The sequence below is a fragment of the Paramisgurnus dabryanus genome, chromosome 7 (assembly GCF_030506205.2).
Source record: "Paramisgurnus dabryanus chromosome 7, PD_genome_1.1, whole genome shotgun sequence".
Lineage (NCBI taxonomy): Eukaryota > Metazoa > Chordata > Actinopteri > Cypriniformes > Cobitidae > Paramisgurnus > Paramisgurnus dabryanus.
Window position 1 is genome coordinate 8,319,299 of NC_133343.1, and position 25,248 is coordinate 8,344,546.

The 25,248-nt window shown below is 36.4% G+C and overlaps 1 protein-coding gene across 7 annotated transcripts in view; it reads right to left on the reverse strand.

The window, feature by feature from the left end:
* The window catches only part of gulp1b (GULP PTB domain containing engulfment adaptor 1b), a 74,541-nt gene that overhangs the window by 1,196 nt on the left and 48,097 nt on the right, over positions 1-25,248 (reverse strand). For 2 of the 7 annotated variants that reach the window (XM_065240216.1, XM_065240219.2), the window contains 10 exons: positions 17,202-17,263; positions 16,587-16,658; positions 9,316-9,414; positions 8,541-8,678; positions 8,345-8,461; positions 6,350-6,436; positions 5,569-5,754; positions 4,610-4,739; positions 2,909-3,003; positions 2,312-2,339 (listed from right to left, as the gene is read on the reverse strand). In XM_065240216.1, coding sequence (XP_065096288.1) covers positions 2,312-2,339; positions 2,909-3,003; positions 4,610-4,739; positions 5,569-5,754; positions 6,350-6,436; positions 8,345-8,461; positions 8,541-8,678; positions 9,316-9,414; positions 16,587-16,658; positions 17,202-17,263 — 1,014 coding nt within the window. The remainder of the gene's footprint in view (positions 1-2,311; positions 2,340-2,908; positions 3,004-4,609; positions 4,740-5,568; positions 5,755-6,349; positions 6,437-8,344; positions 8,462-8,540; positions 8,679-9,315; positions 9,415-16,586; positions 16,659-17,201; positions 17,264-25,248) is intronic. The other 5 variants (XM_065240218.1, XM_065240220.1, XM_065240217.1 and 2 more) reach the window with 5 other exon arrangements.

Below are 25,248 nucleotides of genomic sequence, written 5' to 3' on the forward strand. Positions count from 1 at the left end.
ACCTCTCGTGGCCTATATATTTCATACTGTTAGCGCGGGCGTGACCTATGCATACAATGTATGCAAGGTTTCAAAAATCCGGCAGTGTGTGTACAGTACAAGCGCACTCTTTTGATTACGAAAATTGTGCCATGCGCTCTGTATGTGGACCCTCAGGTATGTGAAAAAATTGAAAATACTTTGGCCATAAAATGTCAATATACTTAAAGAGATATTGGGCCCTATCCTGCACCCAGCGCAATTGACTTTGTCAGTGACGCATGTATCATTCGTATTTTGCACCGGCGCACAGCGGGTTTTTCCCTCCACAGACGCACGTCGGCAAACTAGGGAATGAACTTGCGCTCCCTGGGCGGTTCAGCGCAAAAAAAGAGACGTGTTCCGGCGCAAACCATCCCTGATGCTATTTTGCAGTTTCAAAAAACAATTGCGCCACTGACCAGAAAAAAAAAGTCTAAAGTCAGTGGCGCGTTGCGCGTTGTTCATTATGCTATTTTAAGGGCGCATGCTTGACCATAATGTATAGCGTGCACAACGCGCATACACTTTGCTTATCTAATCTACACAGATGCAACAGTTATTTTTGCAAATCATAAATTGTTACACTAAAAAATATTAATACACGAGATAAGGGAAATCATAATGGTGAGCATTGTGGTGATAGTTTTTATTTATTGTGTGGCTGCGTTAAAAAATTCTCATGCAAATAACGATTAAAATATTTTCATAAGTTTGTTGTGTGGCTGTATTACGTTTATTTTATGTAAATAATAATTAAAATGTTTTCATAAGAAACCTTAATGTATGTGAACTTGATTTGTAAGTGTACTTTGGGGTTGGACCTTGCTTGCGTTTCTTGGGTCCGATTTCAAAGCCCCCAAACCCTTTCAGCGGTGAGGGTGGACGCAGCGATGTCCTCTGCTGGCGTCTGTGTAGAGGCAGATCCACCTCCCGTTACACGGCGTGCCCGATTTATGCTGGCAAGCTTGGGATTCCCCCATCTCCTGACATCATTGTAGCGCTTTGTGCAACGATGGGGATGCCAGCTGATGAGACTGTGGCTATTTCCTCTCACGCCTGTTTAACCTACGCTGATTTGGGCGGGTTTCTCCTATCCCCATACAAAACAACTCCTCTGTCTTTGACTGCTCTTACAAGAACGGGGGTCTCCTCGGCTGTAAACCGCTCCTGGCGTATGCCTGGTAAATCCGTCATAATAATAGCAACCCGCCATGGAACTTGCGCCCTTGCGTTTAAAGGGAATGTTTTATAACGTTCTGATTGGTTTATTTGACGTTACGCCCAAACCACACCTATGAATAATGAACCTACTTCAGACCAACCCCTTATTGATTTGCGCCCGGCGCAAGAGTTATTTCTCACGCCGGGAAAATAGCAACAGCGCCCAAGATCCGCCCACAAACTCACTTGCGCTTTGAGCTTCGTACTTGCATTTCAGATCGTTAAAATAGGGCCCATTATGTGTTTTCGGTTTTGTGAGGCACCGCAAGAACCTGCGAGAACGATTCGATAAATAATACGGAGGAGTCTTTCGCTCTCGCAGTACTAAGATGTCATCCGCCTATCGGCTCTTGTGGCGCTGAAAGTCAAACACCTATTTCAAAGTCAAATGAAGTCAAACTCACAATTATAATGAGCTTACAGTTGAGGATTAAAGTAAGGCAAGGAGACAGTTTTAAAAATGATTTTTGAATTTGTATGTATTTGCGTGACGTTTCTTTATTTTAAATATTTTATTTAATTATTTTTATTTAATTTCAACCCAAAAAGTTACAGATTGCAGCTTTAATGTAAATGCATGCAATAATAACAAACAGACATGACAAATGGGCTAAACTGTGACGTGGGGAGCAAATAATAGTAAAACAAATACATGCGGATCATTTTAATACAATTAAACTGAATGGTGACATGGGACTGTCAAGATTTTAAACCCACAAAAAGTCATAGCTCTCAAATATCATTCACTTTTCTATATGGTGAGGCAAAATGTGCCACTTAGGGTTTGACATCAATAATACCAATTGAATCATAACTTATTGCAATGTGCTGAATTTGATTTCGAGCATATTTCAATAACACAAATGACATTAGATAGCTACACTACAGGATTTTCAATAAACTAACATTTCACTGTTTACTATAGTAAAGACCAGCATGAACATCCAGCCAACATATTTTATGTTCCACAGAACAAAGAAAGTCATAGAGCAACAAGTACACAATTCATGCACACAAATCTGAAAAAGCATTTGAAAATACTAAAGAATTTATATGTGAGGTGAATCACCAATGAAAATTACAAACCATCGCTGTCGCTGAAAGGTTGAGGGAGGCATTGAGGATAAAAGGAGAGATCGAGATAATTGAATTATCCAGGATTACAGGTTTTATAGACACAAAAGTATAATACTTTATACACGTGCCCGAGGTTAAATGTTCTCCGAAATTAAAACTTTTGAAATGATTGAAGTCAGAATTAAGACGCATTGAGACAAATCCTACCAGCCATGTGCTGCATGCATGTACAATTTCTTTGATCTAATAATACTGTCTGACAGTCATGTTGGCAGTCTCTGCTGTATGTTAATGACACACACAAAATACAGTATTTGTTTTTCCCATATTTGAAGCATGTGAACAGCATCCAGAAACATTATATAGTATTTATAACATCTTTCTTTGTTGTACCATTTAAAGTCACATTAAAATTCACAATTGCAACTAATGCTTCATGCAAACTTTAAATTTTTAACATGAGTCTGACAGTGATATCTATGATATTGATAAGACATTTTGTGTGTGGCATTAAAAACAAAAATAGATTTCAGCAGCTTCACGACAAACTTAATTATACAAAAATTTAGAAAATGTATGATGGGCTCACCTGCATCTCATCTAATTTGGACTGGATGTCTGGGGTGAAGACTGCAGGTCCACAGATGAATGGATCGAATGGTTCTGCTCCAAACAAGTCTATATCTACAACAGCCAAACAAATGAAATACTTATTTGTCTTTTGGCAGACACTTTACCCATATCTTATTATTGGAAAAAATTACCTGCACTCAAAAAAATGAACTTTCACTTTTGCCAGTTTTACTTATTCCTTTCATGTTGTGATTACTTAAAAAAATCAATTTAACAATGTGAACTTAATTGAATCTAGTTAAATCAACATAAAAGTGTGCTTTGTCAGCTTTACTTAAAAATTATTTATTTAGCCAACATAACATTGTTGCATAAAAGTAACCAATACAGACTTGCATGTCATTGGCTGAGGATTTTGCAGTGTATTATTGGCAATTTTTGTTCTGGCACCCTCTTGCAAAAGTGTAGCACCATTAGATAGGTACGTAAGTAATAAGTGGCCAAGTATGAGTCAGTTAACCTGTTTCTGATGTTTCTTAGAACAAACCAAACAAACAAACGGTTTGAAATGTAACATTGCATTTCAGATATATTTTTGATATATTTTATAAACTGTGATTAAAAACGGTTTATATGATGAGTTGTATTGAGCAGCTGCACTCTGATTAATTGCTTTGCTGTTATGGACTTATAAAATCAAGTGGGTTAAGTTTATAAAATGGCTTTTTTCAAAATTTTTGTCATCATTAATTACATGTTCAATTAACTCAATTGCTGTTTGCTGACTCTACTAAGGTTTTTTGAGTTTACTTTAACTTCTTTAGTAAAATGAACTAAATTATTGTTTGTTAAATTACTTAAACAAATTGTGTGGAACCTGTTGACATAATATATTTAATTAAAGTGTTCTTCTGTGTTCTGTTCAAAACAAGGTTTGAATCTGCAATCTCCTAGATATCCAGTTAAGGATTTTCAAAAAGTTGTATCTCGCCTAAATATTTACTAATCAATGTAAAGCTTAATTATAAATCTCAATTTCAGAAAATGTATCCTTATGACTGTTTTTTTGGTCAAGGGTCACAACTGTGAAATAGACTTACATGTAAAACCAACAAATGCCAGCACTGCTTTCACACATTGAGGTTCATTTGTTTTTAAAGGGGACATTTCACAAGACTTGGTGTCCCCAGAGTATGTATGTGAAGTTTTAGCTCAAAATACCCCACAGATAATTAGATTTATTGCTACTTTGTAGGTGTGAGCAAAAATGTGCTATTTTTGGGTGTGTCTTTTAACATGCAAATGAGCTGATCTCTGCACTAAATAGAGACAGAGCGCAGTTTGCCTGTTTCCAGTTTTGTGTCTTTAAACGCTCGTTTTTTGAGGTCTACAGCTTATAAAAACATATTTCTGGGTTTTCAGGTTATGACGCGCTGCGCTCTGTCTCTATGGCATTGCTGTGGTTGGATAGTGCAGATTAAGGGGTGGTATTATCCCATACTGACATCACAAGGGGAGCCAAATTTCAAGTTATTGGGTTGTTTTTATCACATTTTCTAGGTTGATGGAAGCACAGGGGACCCAATTATAGCACTTAAACATGAAAAAAGTCAGATATGTCTGTGATATGTATATTATATGTATTTCATGATATTTCCTTTTTAAAATTTTGTATGAAATTTATTTGAGCGAGACGGCAGAAAGAAAAATTTCTCACCTTTTTCGTTTCTGTGGTATCGAGAAGAGTTCCCATTACAGTTCACTCGTCTTGATATTGGAGACTGAGGGGTGAAGGGAACCATGTCAAATATGTCAGTAGAGGGCGCTTTAGCTTGTAAGCTTCCAGCCTGATAAATGGACACAAATCAGTCAGTGAGTGGTGAGAACCGGTCCGGACCAAAATGAAGAAGTTATTAATAAAGCACCCAATAAAGTCATACCTTTGCATTTGACTATTCAAATACTTTCATTATTTAAGTTGTTTCAAACCTGTTTATGTTGTTTTATTCTCCACAATGTCTATAATAAAGGTACAAAAGCTGTCACAGTACCATATGTACCATTTAAGTACAGGTACCTGTGAAGTACCAATACGTAACATTGGAGTACTAATTTGCACCCTTAAGTGAACTTTTTGAAAGGGTATGTCCCTGGTGACTGCTTTTGAACCTTTATTTCTGAGAGTGCTTTAAAATGTCATTCACACATCTGCATATTCACATTTGGGGAGTCATTATTGGTTAAACACGTGCTGTTCAGGATCAGAGATGTCAAAGTTGGTGTGGCGTTTCTCAATGTGACTTTTTTAAACATGTGCAAATGAAAATTTCATACAAAGACAATATTTTCAGTAATAACATGAAAAGGCTTGAAACTTTTACCATTTTGTATGTGGCTCATGTTAGGACTTGAGACGACCCAGCATGCTGTAACTTTTTTGGGCATACTCTCACACAACTATCAAAATTTTTTACAATATAGCAAACATGTTTCTGTTTGTTATTTATAGGGTTTTACCCATTTTTGTAGAAAAGAGCAGCTAAATTCTGTCTAACATCTTTGTAAAGGATGAAAAAGTATAAGAAATTCCAATGTTATGGTGTTAAATTAGGTTAATAGCTGTAACTGAATCACATGCAAAGTGCACATTATTATATTTTGTGTTGAGATGTTTACACTAGGTTGTGGGACGATGTAGCCACTTGTGGGCAGTGAGTGGGTGGGCTTATCAGGAGGCGGAGTGAGGAGGCTCGCTGATTGGCTGGAATCGGGTGAGCTGTCAGGTGTTAGAGTGACAGAGGAGATCTCAAGGCTGGACAGTGATGTGACATCATCACCACACCAGGACAACACAGACTCTCTCTGCAAAGTGCACAGCTTGTTAGAGACATTAATATGTGAGTGCTGAAATAAAGTGGCTTTGTAGGGGACAAACAGATAAGTTGTTAGGTAGGTTTACTCTTAAAAATATAGGTTCCCAAAAGGTTCTTTGTCATGCTGTATGGTTCTATAAGGAAACTTTAACATCCACAAAACCTTTCTGTTGCAGAAAATGTCTCTGTAGTGGATAAAAGTTCCTAGGTCAGGGGGTCCTGATATGCTTCAAGGTCAAATAAAGATGACCAAAACATTCTGCTAATAATTATATATATATATATATAAATAAGTTTCTTAAAAATCATATGCTTACAGTGCCAAGATAAGGTACTTAAAACGATCTTTTATGTTAAATGTTTCATATAAATATCTAGAATATTTCAAATCTTTGCTCCCCAACCCAATATATATACACAGTATAGGTTTTTGGGGTTTGTCTATAGCATCACTGTGATAAGCACTTTTAAGAACCCTTTATTTTTCAGAGAAGAATTATTGAAAGAATCCATTTAAGAGTAAAGCAAACATGATCACTATAACTTGCCTAGCCCAAAAATCTCACTTCCTATACTTAACATACCGATGAACAGCTAGAATCCATCAGCTGATTTTCCAGTTCTTTAAGTTTCTTCTTCAGTTTTGAGTTCTCCAACTCCAAATCCTGAATCTTTTATTGAAAAACAGATCCAATGAAAACACTTTAATTAAATAATATAGAATTAGTATGTGTTAAGGTTTATTAGATGGCATTTTTCTAGAATTATATGAGGGTAAGCAATAATGGTAAAAGTCTTATGGGACCAAAAACGAATTTAACAATTTGTGCGAGTATATTACATACAAAGTCAATGCAACGAAGTGAATAGATGCGAATTTGGGCGAGGCAATGTAAATGACTCCAATTGAGCACCGCTATTGCCGCAAACATGTGGTATTTGTCTCAAACGTGTCTTCTATGCAAGTTAAAAAAATTCAACTCAAGTAATAAAATTGCCTGACCCAACACTAAATCCAGCAAGTAATATTAAGTGAGGAACAAGATGTGAATAGACGCAAACTCGCGCGGGGTGATGCAAATGACGTGAATTGGGCGGGATGATTTCCGTGAACATGTGTGCTATTCACTTAAAAAAAGTCACGTGACATGTGTATGGGTGTGTACGCAGCATAATGGGGTGTACATACCAAACGCAAATTCAACAATTTGCAAAAGTAGATTATATACAAAGTCAATGCAAAAATGTGAATGGATGCAAATTCGCAAGGGGTTATGCAAATGACGCAAATTGGGCAGCGCGATTGTGCCAACACTCACTATTCGCTTCAAACACATCTTCTGCACAAGTTGAAAAATTTGTGTTTGGTGTGTACGCCCCAAGTGAATTTTACTATTTAATATTTCGAGTAGACGCAAACTTGCACGGGGCAATGCAAATTATAAAAATGGGGTGGCGTGATTGCAGCAAACACGTGCTATTCACTTAAAATGCATTTTCATGCAATGAAAATTCAACTCAAGCACAAAAATTGCATGACACAAAGTTATATCCTACAAGTAACCTAGAGCAAGATATGCAATGCTTCGTGCTTGGTGTGTACGCAGCATAATTCGGCAAATTCAAAATTCAACAATTTGCATGAGTAAATTCCATACAAAGTCAATGCAAGGTGTGAATAAATGCAAATTTGAATGATGTAAATTAGGCAGCACGATTGCTGCGAACACTTCCTACATGCCTTAAATTCATCTTTGGCGCAAGTTAAAAAATTTTTACTTGAGCAAAAAATTTGCCTGCTCCAATGTTAAACCCAGCGAGAAACACAATGCGAATACTAGATTTGTGTTTGGTGTGTAAGCCCCAAGTGAATTTAACAATTTACGTGAGTAGATTACATACAAAGTCAATGCTAAAACACAAATCCGCCTGGGGTGATGCGGATAATGCAAATTGGGTGGCGTGATTGCCGCGAACACGCGCTATTTGCCTTAAACAGGGTGATCAGGACCCCCGAATATTACACTTCTACTTCTCATATATGTAAATATACGTACACAAAATATTGATTTGATATATTTTATGAGCTTATTTGTAAACCTTGAATACCGTCCACGAAGAAAAACGCTTCCTTGCGGCTTTAAAACAAGACGCGATTAAACAAGTTCAAAACAAGACTAACATCCATTTGGTTTAATCGTTTGTAAATAAAATCTATATTTATTTGAAATTTTTAAATTTCATCTGTCAGGATGACTCGCAGTAGAGGCTGTCTAGTTTAAGGGTTTTTATCCAAACCTCAAAATGTCTGCACTGGCCAATAAGAATCAAGCACTCCAGAGTACTGAATAATAAAACTTTTTAAATGACAGATAATAATACATCTCATGAGAGAATGAAAAAGCATTACAAAAAGAAAACATCAAAGAGAGGGTGAGATCGACCAAGAAAACACAATTTCCTTCAGCACCACTGCTTTTATCTGACATCACTTCCTGTGAGTGCAACTTAGGTTGGCATCAAATCAAAAAACAGTCCACATCATTTATCATTTATAGCATCCCATGGTCATGACCTACTCGTTTCTGAAGATTTCCAATCTGCCTCCTCGTCTCCACATCTTTTCCACCGGACTCCAGGAATTTTTTGTAGGCCAGATCAAAGGCTTGTCCGATAGCAAGAGTGATCTCTTCTGCCTGGAAGAAATTGGCACATGTTGCGGACCAGGGCTCATTGTGACATCTTTCGAATATTACTGTAGTCAATGCAACTTACACATTTTTCACTGTCAAACACATAACACAGGTGTTTCTTTGTCTCGGGTTCTGTACAAATAAACGTAAATATCCTTTTATCCGTTTTGTCGTCAGCGCAGAAGGACATTCGATGGAGCTGGCAGTTATGTTGCATCTCCTAGAAACAAGAAAGGGGACAGCAGGTCTGAGATAAAAAGTTCACTGCTTTGACTGACCTGTTTTATGTGAAGCAAACTTTAGAAAACCAAATAAAAAAACTGTAGTAAATTTGTGACCCAGTCTAATTTTTTATCAGGTGGAAAATCTGGAAAATAAAAGTCTGCATCTGATTTTAATTACATTTCTGTCTACACTACAAAAATGATTTTTCTTTGTTATGGAAATTGATCAATTATGGCTCACAAACAATCTATTCAGCTCAAGGCAGAACTATTGACAGGACTGTTTTGTTTTGAACAAACACATCTAATGGAATTAATCAAGTCCTAACTGGTTACTTTAACTGTAAATTAGTTCAATTAGCTCAGTATTAGAATGAACTTACTCTGTCAGTCGTGCTAGAAACACTTAATTGGTACGCCATTACACAGTAAATGAAAGATAAGGCAACACATTTAATTTTCTCCTAAATTGCATTTCATTATTCTGTCAGACCAGGTGTAAGGTGAATAATGGGGTACTTCACAGGCTGCATATTTAGAGTCTAAATTACGTTTGCCATGCATGAAATCTCATCAGTGTCTTTTATTTTTAAATAAAACTTTCTACGACTAAACAAAAGACTTTAAGAGCACCTTAGTTTTTGGGTCCAGTATCTTTACGCCGTATATAGAGATGTGAAGTTCCACTTTAGGTGTTTTCTGTCCTTCTGACTTTTTGATGTGCCTTTGAAACTGAGAACAGCAAAGATGATTCACCACAAGTACACACTATTAAGGGAATTGCAGGCAGAGGTGTTGATTTTTGAAAAACGCTGAGAACGGTAGTGCTTCGGATCAAATGAGATGTTACCAAACACGCCTCAAGAGCAATTCACCTGTGGAAAGTCGAAAAACTGAACAGAAATTGGGCAAGAGAAAATCGCTCAGGAATGGAACATTGCTACCTTAATCTTTCTTCTAAAAATCCTCACAAACAGTTTCACTTACTAAGCACAGTTCTTTGTCAACTTTTAAAATTAGTGTCTGGTTTAGTTATTAACTCAAAGCCTTTGCAAATCTCTCTGCCTGATGCAGGATGTGGTCATTGGTTGCCAGTTGCTACACTATACGAAAAAAAATCAAAATATGTACCCCAACTGTCACTGGGGCAGAACCCCTTAAAATGTTCCTAATACTGAATGTGCCATGAGGTACATATTGTCGCTGTCCTTCCGAAACCTCCATCTCCATATTTTGTGAATTTCATTTTTTGTCATCATTACTCATGATTATTGGTCACTCTTTATGTTTGTCAGTGGGTTTGGCAAATATTACATCAATAAAAAGTTTTAAAAGTGCTTGTCAACTTAGACAACACAGTGTGTAATTAATAAAGAAAATACAGTGTTTATTCTGTTTGTTAAAAAAGAGTGAATTTGGACATACATGCTTTCGGAAGGACAGCAACGATATGTACATTTGAGGTACTAATATGCACTCTTTGGTACTAATATGTCCTTCTAAGGTACTAATATGCACCCTTTGGTACTAATATATCCCTCTAAGGTACCAATATGTCCCTCTGAGGTACTAATATGTACTCTTTGGTAGCAATATGTAAGTCTGAGGTATTACCATGCACTCTTTGGTACCAATATGTCCCGCTGAGGTACTAATATGCACTCTTTGGTACCAAAATGTGACATTGAGGTACTACCATGCACTCTTTGGTACCGAAATGTACCTCTGAGGTACTGCCATGCACTCTTTGGTACCAAAGCGTACTGTTGAGGTACTACCATGCACACTTTGGTACCAAAATGTACCGCTGCGGTACTTATATTGTATGCACTCTTTGGTACAAATATGTACCTCTAAGGTACTAATATGTACTCTTTGGTAACCAAAATGTACCTCTGAGGTACTGCCATGCACTTTTTGGTACCAAAATGTACCTCTGAGGTACTACCATGAACTCTTTGGTACCAAAATGTACCTCTGAGGTACTACCATGCACTCTTTGGTATCAAAATGTACCTCTGAGGTACTGCCATGCACTTTTTGGTACCAAAATGTACCTCTGAGGTACTACCATGAACTCTTTGGTACCAAAATGTACCTCTGAGGTACTGCCATGCACACTTTGGTACCAAAATGTACCTCTGAGGTACAACCATGCACTCTTTGGTACCAAAATGTACCTCTGAGGTACTGCCAAGCACACTTTGGTACCAAAATGTACCTCTGCGGTAACACCATGCACTCTTTGGTAACAATATGTCCCTTTGAGGTACTAATATGCACTCTTTGGTACAATATGTCCCGCTGATGTACTAATACTATATGCACTCTTTGGTTCAAATATGTACTTCTAAGGTACTAATATGCACTCTTTGATACCAAAATGTGCCTCTGAGGTACTATGCAGGGGCGTCATGCACCATTTTTTTAAGGGGGCAGAGTGTGCACAGTTCACAGAAATTTGTGCATACACATACATCAAACGAATTATATTATGGAGCTTTCAGTATTTTCCTTGGCACTTACATTTCTAACAATATGAGCGGCCCTGCCTTCATGCAAAAAACTCCAAAATAAAAGTGTTGACTCACTTTCATATCGAATACTATTCAATCGGAATAATGACATGATATTGGTATCATATTTACATCTGAAACGACATGTTTTATTTAAGTTTTTTTTAATGACACAACAACTGCATTATCCTATGAAATTAATGTCATTTTAAATCCATATATAAACAACGAAAATGACATAAGCTATAGCAACGTGATTGATTTTACTGTTCAATAATGATTTTAAAAAATATGTTTAGATAAAATGATTGGAGGAACGTATTTTTGCATTAAATTTTACCTCATATATGAGCATGTGTGATTCCGCGCCCCCGTGAACTCTGGCGAACTTTGCCGTTGTGCCAAGAAGATGAATCTAAAAATTTCCACTAATATAATGTTGAGACGGTCACATTTTAAACCATACATTTTCTACACAGAGGAGGTTAACTGCACATTACTGTACTGGGGTTTGAAAATGTTGTGAGCGTTTCTTGCACGTTTTAATTCTTCAGATAGCCAAATGCAGCGGCAACATGAAAGCTCGTGAGCGCGCTCAGACGCTGATGACGTCTGCGGCTGCTCAGACTGCAGCGCCTGCCGCCAGAAAGTAATGTAACATGTTCAAAACACTATCAAAACGGCAAAAATCTCTGAAAAGTGACAAGGATGCAGCACAGAATTCATAATATTGTGCAGATTAATCAGATTAAAAGACAAGTTACCGATTGATGCACGCTTGTTTGATTTTCAGGTTGAATGCAAAATCCATTTGGCTCAAAAAACCAAGGGGGCACGTGCCCCCTCAGTTTCAATGGGCATGACGCCTCTGCTACCATGCACTCTTTGCTACCAAAATGTTCCGCTGCGGTACTACCATGCACTCTTTATACAAATACTGTATGTCCCTCTGAGGTACTCATATGCACTCTTTGGTACCAATATGTCCCGCTGAGGTACTAATACTGTATGCACTCTTTGGTACAAATATGTCCCTCTGAGGTACTAATATGCACTCTTTGGTACCAATATGTCCCGCTGAGGTACTAATACTGTATGCACTCTTTGGTACAAATATGTCCCTCTGAGGTACTAATATGCACTCTTTGGTACAAATATGTCCCTCTGAGGTACTAATACTGTATGCACTCTTTGGTACCAATATGTCCCGCTGAGGTACTAATATGCACTCTTTGGTACCAAAATGTGCCTCTGAGGTACTACCATGCATTCTTTGGTACCAAAATGTACCTCTGAGGTACTGCCATGCACTCTTTGGTACCAAAATGTACCTTTGAGGTAGTACCATGCAGTTTTGGCACCAAAATGTACCTCTGAGGTACTAATATGTACTCTTTGGTAACAAAATGTACCTCTGCGGTACTACCACGCAGTCTTTGGTAGCAAAATGTACCTCTGAGGTAATACCATGAACTCTTTGGTATCAAAATATAATACCCCTGAGGTACTACTAGGGCTGCACGATAAATCGCATGTGTTTGTCACGCGCATCTTGTCAGTAATGCCGGTTCCTTGATTAGTATTAAATCGCCAACAGCTGCTATCAGATGGCCCGACATTAACTGCATAGAGCTGTAGTTCCCTGACAAGCTGAGCCATATCGCATACATATCGCAGGTGATACGTCCGCGATAATTAATGTGAAATTGCCCCGATTGTCAGTGAACTACGGCTCTGTGTAGTTAAAGCTGCTCCATCTGAAAACAGCTGATGGCGATTTAATACTAATCAAGGAACCGGCATTACTGACGAGATGCGCGTGACAAACACATGCGATTTATCATGCAACCCTAGGTACTACCATGCACTCTTTGGTACCAATATGTCCCTCTGAAGTACTAATACTGTATGCACTCTTTGATACAAATATGTACATCTGAGCTACTAATATGCACTCTTTGGTACAAATATGTACCTCTGAGGTACTAATATGCACTCTCTGGTACTAATATGTACCTCTGAGGTACTACCATGCACTCTTTGGTACCAATATGTCCCTCTGAAGTACTAATATGCACTTTTTGGTACCAATATGTCCCGCTGAGGTACTAATACTGTATGCACTCTTTGGTACAAATATGTACCTCTGAGGTACTAATATGTACCTCTGAGGTACTACCATGCACTCTTTGTTACCAAAATGTACCTCTGAGGTACTACCATGCACTCTTTGGTACCAATATGTACATCTGAGGTACTAATATGCTCTCTTTGGTATCAATATGTACATCTGAGTTACTACAGTAAGATGCACTCTTTGGTACTAATATGTACCTCTGAGGTACTACCATGCACTCTTTGGTACCAATATGTACATCTGAGGTACTTATATGCACTCTTTGGTACAAATATGTACCTCTGAGGTACTACAGTAATATGCACTCTTTGGTACTAATATGTACCTCTGAGGTACTACAGTATTATGCACTCTTTGGTACTAATATGTACATCTGAGGTACTAATATGCACTCTTTGGTACTAGTGTTGCTTTCGTCAACGAAAAGTATGACGAAATATCCTCGTCAACGAACCTTTATCACGTGACGAAAACGAGACGAGACGTAACGTAAATGCTGGTCATGTGACGAAAACTATAATAAAATGTATAATACAATATTGTTGACGAATAAAAACGAGACTAAAAGTGGTTTACTAAATAAAAACTATGTTAAAATGTGTCTTCATTTTCGTTGACCAAAACGAGACGAGACGAAATGTTATAACGTTATTTCATCTAGCCATCTCCTGGCACCCCGCCACGGTGCCACCTGACTGCAAATTATCATGTGTGTTCAATGGCGCTCTGCAAATCGATCCGCAAAAATACGTAAACGTACCGCGAGAGCGATTAGAAAGCATGCAGAGCAGTCTATTCTCGCGATGCTTTGATATCATACGCAATGCGTTGCGCAATAACACGCGACACGTCACGTTTGATGGGCAGCTGCGCCCGCGAATACACCGCCGCATCAAGTCTTCAAATGGAAATGAAAAGTCCAAAATGAAACCTGTGCATCGTTTTCAGGTGAGTTCACAAGCCTGTTAATATGTATAGCGTTGACTGCTGGCACCGCGAACTTATCTGTGTGATTTAAATAATATAACAATGTACCAGTTTGCATCTTCAATCGTTTAAATGACATGTGCTGCGTTGTGTTTTGAAGCATGGTAAATATATATATATGCTAAAGACGTTGTTTTATAACTTATATGCTAACAACAAGGGTCTGTGTCCTTATTTATTATTTGAATTAACTAAACTTGCTTAACTGAATGCTTGAGTGTTAAATCAATCAAACAGCTGTATTATTTAGAACATAACCATACATACAAACTTTTGCTTTTGTTAATAGACATCTGATGTTTCTTAAAGCTGGCTTTTAATTAATTTACAAGAAAGATATTTAGTAATTCTCCAAAACTGCTTGGATTTATACTGACACGTAAAATTAGCTTTGTCACATTATAGTGCCATTAGCTACACAAATACAGATATACTATATTGCATATTTGTATAATTGTAGTTTGTGTTGCTGTCAAAATACAATTATAAATGATAACAATAGCATTTTAATAAAGTGCTATAGCATTTTAATAAAGTGCTATTCTCACACATAGCCTACTATAGTTGTGATTTTGTTGTTGTTTTTTAACTAAAGGTGGCACCACCGTAAAAGTTAGCTTATGGCACCCATCTGACCAGCAGTGGCCCTGTGTGTGTGTTTCTGCTTAGACTACTATGTTTTGATTATGTATTGTAGACTTTAATGTAGACTCTTTACCGACAGTCAAGTCACTCACTCAGAGGTTAAATAAAATTAAGTAAAATATATATCTTCAAATCAAGTAAATTCCAATCAGAGCATCTTCCAGGTCTGAAATGGATGTATTCTTATATCTATAAGGTATAATATAACAAAATAACTTTTTTTAATGGGTTTGGCTAAAAGAAAATTTTGGTTTTGTCTATACTACTGCTAGGTACTTATATTATATTGACTGGGTCTGGGTTAAATAGAATTGCATTACTAAAAAGAGACTAAAATACAATTTTCATTGACTAAAACTAGACTAAAAATGTCACCAGTTTTCGTCGACTAAAACTAGACAAAAATAGTCAAGGATAATTCTGACTAAAATAAGACTAAAATGCCCAGACTTTTAGTCGACTTAAACTTGACTAGACTAAAAAGAGTATGAACTGACTAAAACTAATAAAAACTAAAATGTCAGCTTGACACAAAGACTAGACTAAAACTAAAATTAAAACAGGCCGCCAAAAACAACACTATTTGGTACTAATATGTACCTCTGAGGTACTACAGTAATATGCACTCTTTGGTACTAATATGTACCTCTGAGGTACTACAGTAATATGCACTCTTTGGTACTAATATGTACCTCTGAGGTACTACAGTAATATGCACTCTTTGGTACTAATATGTACCTCTGAGGTACTACCATGCACTCTTTGGTACCAATATGTACATCTGAGGTACTAATAGGCACTCTTTGGTACCAAAATGTACCTCTGAGGTACTACCATGCACTCTTTGGTACCAATATGTACATCTGAGGTACTAATATGCACTCTTTGGTACCAAAATGTGCCTCTGAGGTACTACCAGGCACTCTTTAGTACCAATATGTACCTCTAAGGTACTACCACTCACTCTTTAGTACCAATATGTGTGACAATACCAGTGACAGCTAGGGTACATATTTTGACAATTTTTACTGACAGTGTATGTAGCTTCTATGGTTTTTAACTCATTGCTGTGTGGTTACTGTGCTATTCTACAGAAATTGGTTGGTCACCCTCAAATATAATATTGTGGTCTTGAGACCCTTCTTCAACATCTATGCGATTTTTCATTAAGTGAAAATCATAATTCCAATTACTTATTAAAGTACACCTCCAGCCAAATAGGGTCACAATTTAAGTGAGTTGGGCTGTAAAAAATATTATTTATATCCAGTTTAAATCCATAATATGAATAACAGCATGAGTGCATTGACAAAAGAAAGTCTATTAATATTTATAAAAATCTATTTTTTTCTCATAAATTACAAGGATAAAATACAGATGATTTGTTTGAATTACATAGTTGTTTATCCTACCCGTGTTTGGCAATCTCATAAAATTTATATGCAACTGGAGTCTCTTATATAGACTTCGAAAGGAAACGTTCCCTATTAAAATGTCAGTAGATTGACATTTAATTAACACAAGTCGTTTCTGGTCCATAAACAGGGAATGAGGGGACTGTGAGCACATTTTATAGCCCATTAATGCTAAGAATAGCGGAACGCTGCGGAGACAAATACCTTCAGCTTCCTGACGGCCACACGGACCATGTCTGTCCCTTTAGGCTGATCCACTTCTGTGATTCCCAAGAACTACATAAGCAAACAATGGACACAAAGTCTTATTTTCAGTTTTACAATTCTATTATCAATTTTATTAACATAATATTTACATTTAGGTTCTTGGTGCTTTTATCCCAAATAATGTAATGTTTGATTTATAAGCTTCTTTCCTCATGGGGACCTCAAAATGTCCCCACAAGGTCACAAAAATACTGGTCTTTCTATCTTTGTAAGGACAATTGGTCCCAACAACGTGATAATTACCAGGTACACACACGCACGCACACACACACACACACACACACGCACACACGCACGCACGCACGCACGCACGCACACACACACACACACACACACACACACACACACACAGTCAAACACTCCCAAGGACATTATGTACAACTCATGCACATCCATCATTCCAGCAGTGGGGCAGGTTATCTCTCACACCTCAAAGTCAAGGCATGCTTCACTGTTTGTAATGCTCGCCCCAGGCTGGAGTGGTATGAATTTGCAGTATATGTCTACCTGAAGGGTGGATTAGATGACCAAAGGAACAAACTGTATCTGTACCTTTGCATTATACACAACGTGACTTCGCACCAAGGCCTCAGGTGTGTGCAGGCTCGGTTTATCTGAAAAAAAAAAAACAGAGGAAAAGCTGACGAATTCAGGTAACAGACAGCTGATAGGTGTGCTTCCAGTAAAAGTGATAATGTTTCAGATCCTTTTCAGACTTATTTTCGTGTCTTTCCTGCAGTGTTGAGAGCATCACGTTACACAGTACTATATTGTATTTACTTAGTAAAGTGTAAATGTAATAAGCATTGTATTTTCAAATGCATATGCAAATTTTGCAACTAACGTCATTTTGATAATCAATTAATCTGACAATATTTTTAATTAATTGATTAAAGGTGTTTTAGCGACATCTAGCAGTGAGATTGTGAATTGCAACCAACGGCTCAGTCCGCAGCTCAGCCCTCACTTTTAAAGTGCACCGAGAAGCTACCATAGCCACTATAGTACAAATATGTCATCGTTTGAGACACAAAGTGACAAAATGCGGTTTATAAAACGGCTCGTTCTGGTTCTTCATTCTGATTGGTTGAAACGCATTCTAAGCCGTGATAAAATACCCCGGTAAACCCACGGTTCAGACCGTATTACATAAGTATCACTGCGCCACTGTTGCTGCGTACTAAATTATGAAGATAAACACCACAGTCTTTAATCATTTTTTTATTTTTCTACATTTGCACAATTATGGCGATATCCAGATAAATGTCATAGATATTGTCTGTACATTTCGTCAATAGAGAGAAAACGTTCTCCGAGTTGTTTTTGTCTTCAATTGATATTTCCGCTATTATCTACTAGATGGCAATCTTACCCAACTTAAACACTGACGCATTCACTCGACACAACAGCGTTGTGGTGGATTTAGCATGATGTGTAAGTTTTGATGGCTCTGAATCTGATCTCTTACAAAAGTTCTTCACAAAAATGAAATTATCTCCGCTTTTAGCTGAAAAGTTGAGAGGTGATAACTGATAAGAGAACAAATGAAGGTAGGATGAAACGATTCTTTTTGTTGTTGTTGTTTGAAAGCGGATGGTCTGTTCTTTCATTTGATATTTTATGTTTATTTAAAGAAGATAATTTTTCTGAAGGCATTAAACTAAAACTGGGTGGCAACTTAAAAAAAACCCGCTGACGGGGAAAGAGTTCAGCATGCTTCCAAGCATATTTGATCATCACTTCAACAGTTGCACGATATAAATGTTAATGTATAAATTAAATTAGATGAATGTTGATTTATAAAATAAACACCACAGTCTTAAATCATATTTTCATTGTGTCTTCGCTACGTCTGTGTTGGTTGTGAACTGCGCTCTGTTGCAGCCACTATTGATTCTGAGGAACTAGGGGAGAGCGGGGTAAGTTGTCACACGGGTAAGTTGTCACACTGTTCATAACTCCAACAGTAGAGGCTCTATCTCAAAAATCAAATAGCCACTTTATGTGACTTCTTCTTCTATAGTCAACTTCCTGTTCACATGTGGTCAAGATCACTGTAATCTGAGGTTAGCACAATTTTCTTATTTTTCTGCTTAAAAAGTAAAAAAAAATCACTTTACATTTTATGCAATACAACTTTGTTAGGTGTGAATGTTTAAAATGATTATTTTGCACAAAATAGAGGAGACCGTAAAGTGTCTTTTGATACTTTAGCTAAAGTGATATGATGAGCTAAACTTGAGATTTAGACAACATTAGCACACAAGTAAGTATGGGGCAAGTTGTCTCAATGACTTTGGGGCAAGTCGTCACATGTGACAACTTGCCCCTGTACAAACAAACACATCGAACATGCTCAGAAAACATGATAAATTGTGATATTGTAATTTCTTTGTAATTGCAATAAGTTGTTTGAAGGAAGGAAGGAAGGAAGGAAGGAAGGAAGAAAAATCATGCAAGAGTCATCATCAGATGATGAAGAGTGCTTCTGCCTCGTCTGTGTAGAGCCATTTTCAAAGAGTCGTCCAAAGGAGACCTGGGTAAAATGTGTAAAATGCAACAATTGGGCCCATGATGCTTGCACCTCAGGCAAGGCAATTTATGTGTGTCAGAATTGTGATTCTGGAGATGAGTCCTATTAGTCATACAGGGCATCTGTTTTGTTCAGAGGTTAAACATGTTAAGTTAAGCAAGTTATCTGCAGCGTTCCATTCAGTTATCTGGTTTTATGTGAAAGCCATAGAACATTTGAACCAAAGTTCAAAGTAAAGTGGTCTTGCCACTTAATTGAAATGTGCATTATTTGGATTGAAATAATTGTTTTTCCAGATTCTCCAGGCACGGATGTTTATATTTCCAGTTTGGTTTGAGTTTAAAAATTAAAATCAATATTCACAATTAAGTAGTTGTGTTCTTATTTTTAGATAATCTAGTGTGACAACTTACCCGCCCTAGTGTGACAACTTACCCTCCGATGGGGCAAATTGTCACAAGTGCACAGTCACTATTCAACAGTCTACAACTCTGTAATGAGATAAGATATAAAGATGTTATGAATACAACATATGTGCCTTCCTTCTTTCATTTGGTATGAGATTTATACCATTTTGATGTATGGTGCTCAGTAAATGTTAGACAGTGTGAAAAGTGTGACAACATACCCCGCTCTCCCCTACTTTGTTTGGCGGAAGACTAATATTTGTACTAATATAATTACAGCTTATTTGTGTGTATGTATCTATGTATATGAAGTAATCGTTTTATAAAAGCAATAAGTCCCGCAAAGCAGTGGGGTTACAGTGCATTTTATAACAGCTAAAGGGTTTTAGGCACTCCGCTTCGCGTCGTGGCTAACAATGCCCCTTAGCTGTTATAAAATGCACTGGTAACCCACTGTTTCTTGGGACTTATTGCTTTATTATAGAACAGTTTATCCATTTAGGGTTACTGTAGAAACAACCCAGTCTCACCCCATTTCGTCAATATTTGACGACACTTGACCATTCGTCATATGTTGACGTGAAGGGTATACCTATCGCGTCATTTTTTGACGAACTGGGGACTTCAATACTATTACGTCCGTTGCATTCTCTTTCCTATTTTATTACCATTTGCGCGTCGGTTTAGGGTTAGATTTACATACAGATGTGGCCTTTAAAAACGCGCGTTTTCTCCCGCGGCATTCGCCAAATCGTCTCGCGGAGTCACGCAGAATTCTGCAAGTGTTTTCGGGGGGGCTACTTTCCCTTTTCCCTTAATGTGTTTCGCTTCACAGAAAATCCGCCAGGTGGCGCATAAAAAACTACATTTTTATATGCGTTGTCATTGCGGTTGTTTCCAGAAGTTAATAAGGGCATTGCTGAATATTTAACATTTCTATTAAAACAGCAAAGTGACGTCAACCACTTCTTGCCAGCATAACAGCGCATACATATATTAAGATGACTGTACGTGCAATGGGCATTTATACTAAGTGCAACAAAGAATTTAGTGTGAGCCTAATACACTTAACTCTATTTACAATGAATATCTTAATTATTTGTGTTGTCGAATTTTGACACCGTTTCATTGTTTGTTCATAATATTAATAATTATGTCAGTTTTTCTAAAAGTATTAATATTTTAAAGAGATTCATGTGGTATAAAAATACATGTTTTAAAGTTAAAAATGTTGTAAAAATATATTAGTATTATTGTTCTTAATATATTAAGAACAATAATATGACACATGTATATTGCGCTAAATTGCTTTACATATGGAAAGAGGAATTCTTCTCAACCACCACCAATAAAGTTTAAAAAATATTCTTTAAAAACGGCGTTTAAACCCACGCAGAGCGAACAAGAAAACATGGGCCTATGCTTACATACTGTACAGTGGGCATATGATATCTTTATTTAGTTTGACATATTTAAAACTTTAATAATACCTTTCTTGCGCATATAGGCAGTCAGTGTTATGATTTTTTTTAATCCTTTTAGCCGTTATTCATAACAGTAAAAATATTCAGTGGCTTTGTAAATATATTACTAAAATAATGGATTAAAGTAACTTTATAAAATCTCTTAATGTCACTTATGTATTTTTTAGTTGGTCAAAACAAAATAAATGGCTAGAAATAGAACAGACATTTTAATTTAAAACGTACATATATTATAGGCGTATATTATAGGTCCTTCCAGATATCTTATCTCAGACGTTCGCAGTCAACACTTTTAAAACATATTTATATAAAATCTAATATATATATTAAAAAACAAAGTTTTAAGTTAAGACAATAATAAATATGTTTATTTTTATTGAAAGAAAAACGTAGAAAATGTTATTATGGGTATAGTTGATGCAAATAAAGTGTGCAGTATACAATAAATGCAAACAAATTATTTCTAAAAGCGGCAAGATTTTAAAAAGATAAAGGTGGTATAAAGAAAGACATGAGAAAAGTAGAGGTATGCAAAAGAGCACAGTTTAGTTATTGTTAATTAAAGCGGTTTTATACACCTTTGTTTGAATTGACAAGCATTTTATTCGCCACTTTCAACACATTTTGTGGTTGATTTACTGATTTATTACAGAAAATTGTTGTCAGAAGCAAAGCTATTGTACAAAGCATCTTTATATGTATGTTTTAAAGTTAAAAATGTTGTAAAAAATATATTAGTATTCTTTTATATTAAGAATAACAATATGATACATTTATATTGCGCTAAAATGCAATATACATTATTCTGCAATATAAATTATTCTCAACCACCACCAATAAAGTTTAAACATTATTCTTTAGAAAAAAAACGGCGTTTAAACCCGTGTTGCGTGGAGCGAACAAGAAAACATATGCTTACATGCTCAATCGGCATATGATATCGTTTTTATTTAGTTTTACAGTTTTAAAAGTGGCAAAAAAGTTCTTAAAATCTAATGAATACTGGTTTTGTAAAATGTATATAACTGCAGATGCGTGCGTGGGATCCGGGCAGGTATCCTTTCCTTCAGACCTTGAAGCATGGTCGCGGGAAAGCGAGAAATATATTTTTTTTAAGTACAAATATTTTGCACAATTGATATATTACTTATGAATATTTTAGGAAATTATTTTTGACACACGTAGGTTATTACGTGTATTTTGGATTTTAATTTCATTACTGTCTGTGCCTATCCGTGGCCTCATCCGAGCGCACTTTCTTTGCCTTGCGTCTTTTGAAGACATTGGTAAGCAGCACCATGACCCAGAAAAGACTCACACACCTTCCCCTGATGCATGCCCATACAGAAATACTGAACTTCCTGGACATTCGTCCCCTAGCTCATGAAAACGCGAGTTTTTTCTGCGCGAGTAAAGAGCGCATTGATAATATGCGTATTAACGGAATGACAACGCGGGTTTGTTTATTACATACATGGATGCGCAGCAGCACAAAAACGCTTTTTAATATGAAAAATTAAAGGATTAAAATGTAACAGATTATTATTGAGTCTCTTGGACATAAATGATGACCAATTATGAGAGGTTAGAAGGCTTAAATAGCTGCTTCATCTGTAAGTTCATCTGTAAGCTAAGTAAATAAATGCTTTGCTTTAAACAAATGCATCTACTTTTAAATGTTTTTTTTTTAAATGCTACCCAACGGATTTATTGTATATAATGACTCTGCACCTGTAGATATGGTGAGATGAGAAAACATTTTAAGTAATTCTTTAAAAAAAAACATTTCGCTGTCCAAGTGCTGAAATGGCTCTCCACACGTTTGTAAATTCTTTATCTTTTGTTTGTAACAAATAGAGTATTTTTACAGTACAAACCTTATATAAAGCCTATTCTAAAAATGTAATTATACACCATGTATTTCTTTATAAAAGTATACAATATCAGAACTAAACCCATCATTATTTTTGTTCAAATTATGAATTATTTATAAGTTTAAAAAAGACAGTAATAGTACTATTTAGTAAAAAAAAGATCTATATAAAAATATACTAGGTATGTTAATGTGAGAATGTTTTACATCTGTCGTGTGATTCTAACTTAAAAACGAAAGTAAAATATGTTCGTCCGCATGGACATTGAAAATTGTGAAGTTTAATTAATATTATATGTTGTTATAATATTATATGTTGTATGTAAATTGTAACGAAAGTAATTCCCCCTGGGATAAGTATTTTTGCTTCTGATTAATAGCGCATATTCATCTGAGAACTGATGATGTCTGTGTGTTTCAGACCCTGGCTGTGTGCCCTGAAGTGTATATGACAATAAAGTAGTAAATCTCAATATATTTATTTTTAAAATGTATTTTAAATAGGCCTATAGGCTCATAGGTTTTTTGGTAAAAAAATTCACAGCACCCCCTGTTCAAAATGACTTCCAGCGGCCCTGCCTTGACGCTTTGTGTGTTCGACTTTAAATGGTGCGGCGCTGACTTGTCGGCGTATGACATCAGAGTACCGCGAGAGCAAAGGTAAAGTCGGACCATTTGTAACATTTCGACTTGCTCTCGCGGTACTTTGATGTCTTCGTTGCCGAACTGTCTGCGCAGCGCCACATAGAAACGCCCTTTGACTCTTTAAGGCAAAGTACCAGCAACATGAGCAACAAGGGTTAAAACATAACCCTTTCATTGTTAAGTATGAGAAATTAAAATGAATTAAATCACGTTTAAACGCCACAGAGATATCAGAGCCAGCAGTCGATTTCTGATGCGCTTGCCGAGGCGAGGCTGCGCTGGGCGGGGTGTGAGCGCTTAAGCGCTGGTGATTTTCTGGAGCTCATATGGAGCTCATCTCCGTCCGAAAGTGTCAGAGCACACGTTTAAATAGACGCTATCTTTATTAACCGACCGCATATTTAAACTTTAAGCACATACATTCACGCCTGAACAACTCTTACAATTACATGTTGTGACCAAATAACAGTAATATTAGGAGCATTTTGCTGTCAGAAAACATAGCTGTCATAACTCCACATATTTACCTGATTTGTCTTAATTAGTTCAGTCAACATTAGCCATTCTGAATGTTGACTGGATTTGAAAATAACCATTCATTTAATGTTTTAAACACAGATTTATCTAGACTTAAAATAATATGTCTTCTCAACTAGCTCAAACAAAAAAATTGGTTTAACTTATATATTTTTGCCCGTCCAACATTTCATTAATTGGATTTTTTACAGTGTAGGTTATATCAACATATGTCAAATTAAGTTACCTGATATCCACTTAATTTTATAAGTTATAAACATTCATTTAAAATAACATACAGCGTATGTATTAGGCCTATTTGCTTAAATTACATTTTAACAAAGAAACTTCAAGGGTTGATATTAAAACCCAACACGCTGCTGAAAACTGGATAAACCGGTTTTCTTTGATGAGGTGATCGATTAGCATTGGGGGTTGGCAAAGAATTGGCAGACCTAGGGGTGGGTGGTTTTTAATTTCTTGACTCTGTGTCACTGGTAGCTGCTAAAACAAGCAGCTAAACCATGTACAATTAATTACATTTTGGAATTATCTTCCTTCATGTCTTTTTATTTATACACTGTAAAAAATATTTTCTGAATTTTTAAGTAAAGTTAGCATTAAATATGTTTTACAAACAATTGGTTTACAAACTCTGGGATGTTTGTGATTATCATCATTCAGAAAAGTGGTGCTTGTGTTTAGACTTGTGTTTTACGTGATTAAATCAGGAAGATTACATTAGTTTCTTTTCAGTGTTGAACAGTTTGTCATCAAAATGCAAAAATATAGTATATTTATAAACATCGCTGAAACAAAGAGTGAATTAAAATTAAAAAAGTAATAAAGTTAAAGCTGCTGATAATTTTGTTTATATTTACTAGCATTTTCTGAGTGAAAAATGTTTAGATTTTGTTAAGTAGCCTAAATCCTACTCCAATTTATTTCAGTGTAGGTTTCTCATTTTTATCAGCTTTCTTTTGCTTTTTAAAGGGCCGTCTACCTTTGCTACCACCAGTGCTTTAATGTGGGCCGGTAGGCGCCAGTACTCAGTACCGCCACTTCCAAATATAGCTCTTGAGCGTACCACTCTCCCTGCGTCCAGAACGTACTTCTAGCGTACCAGAACGCTCATTTGCAC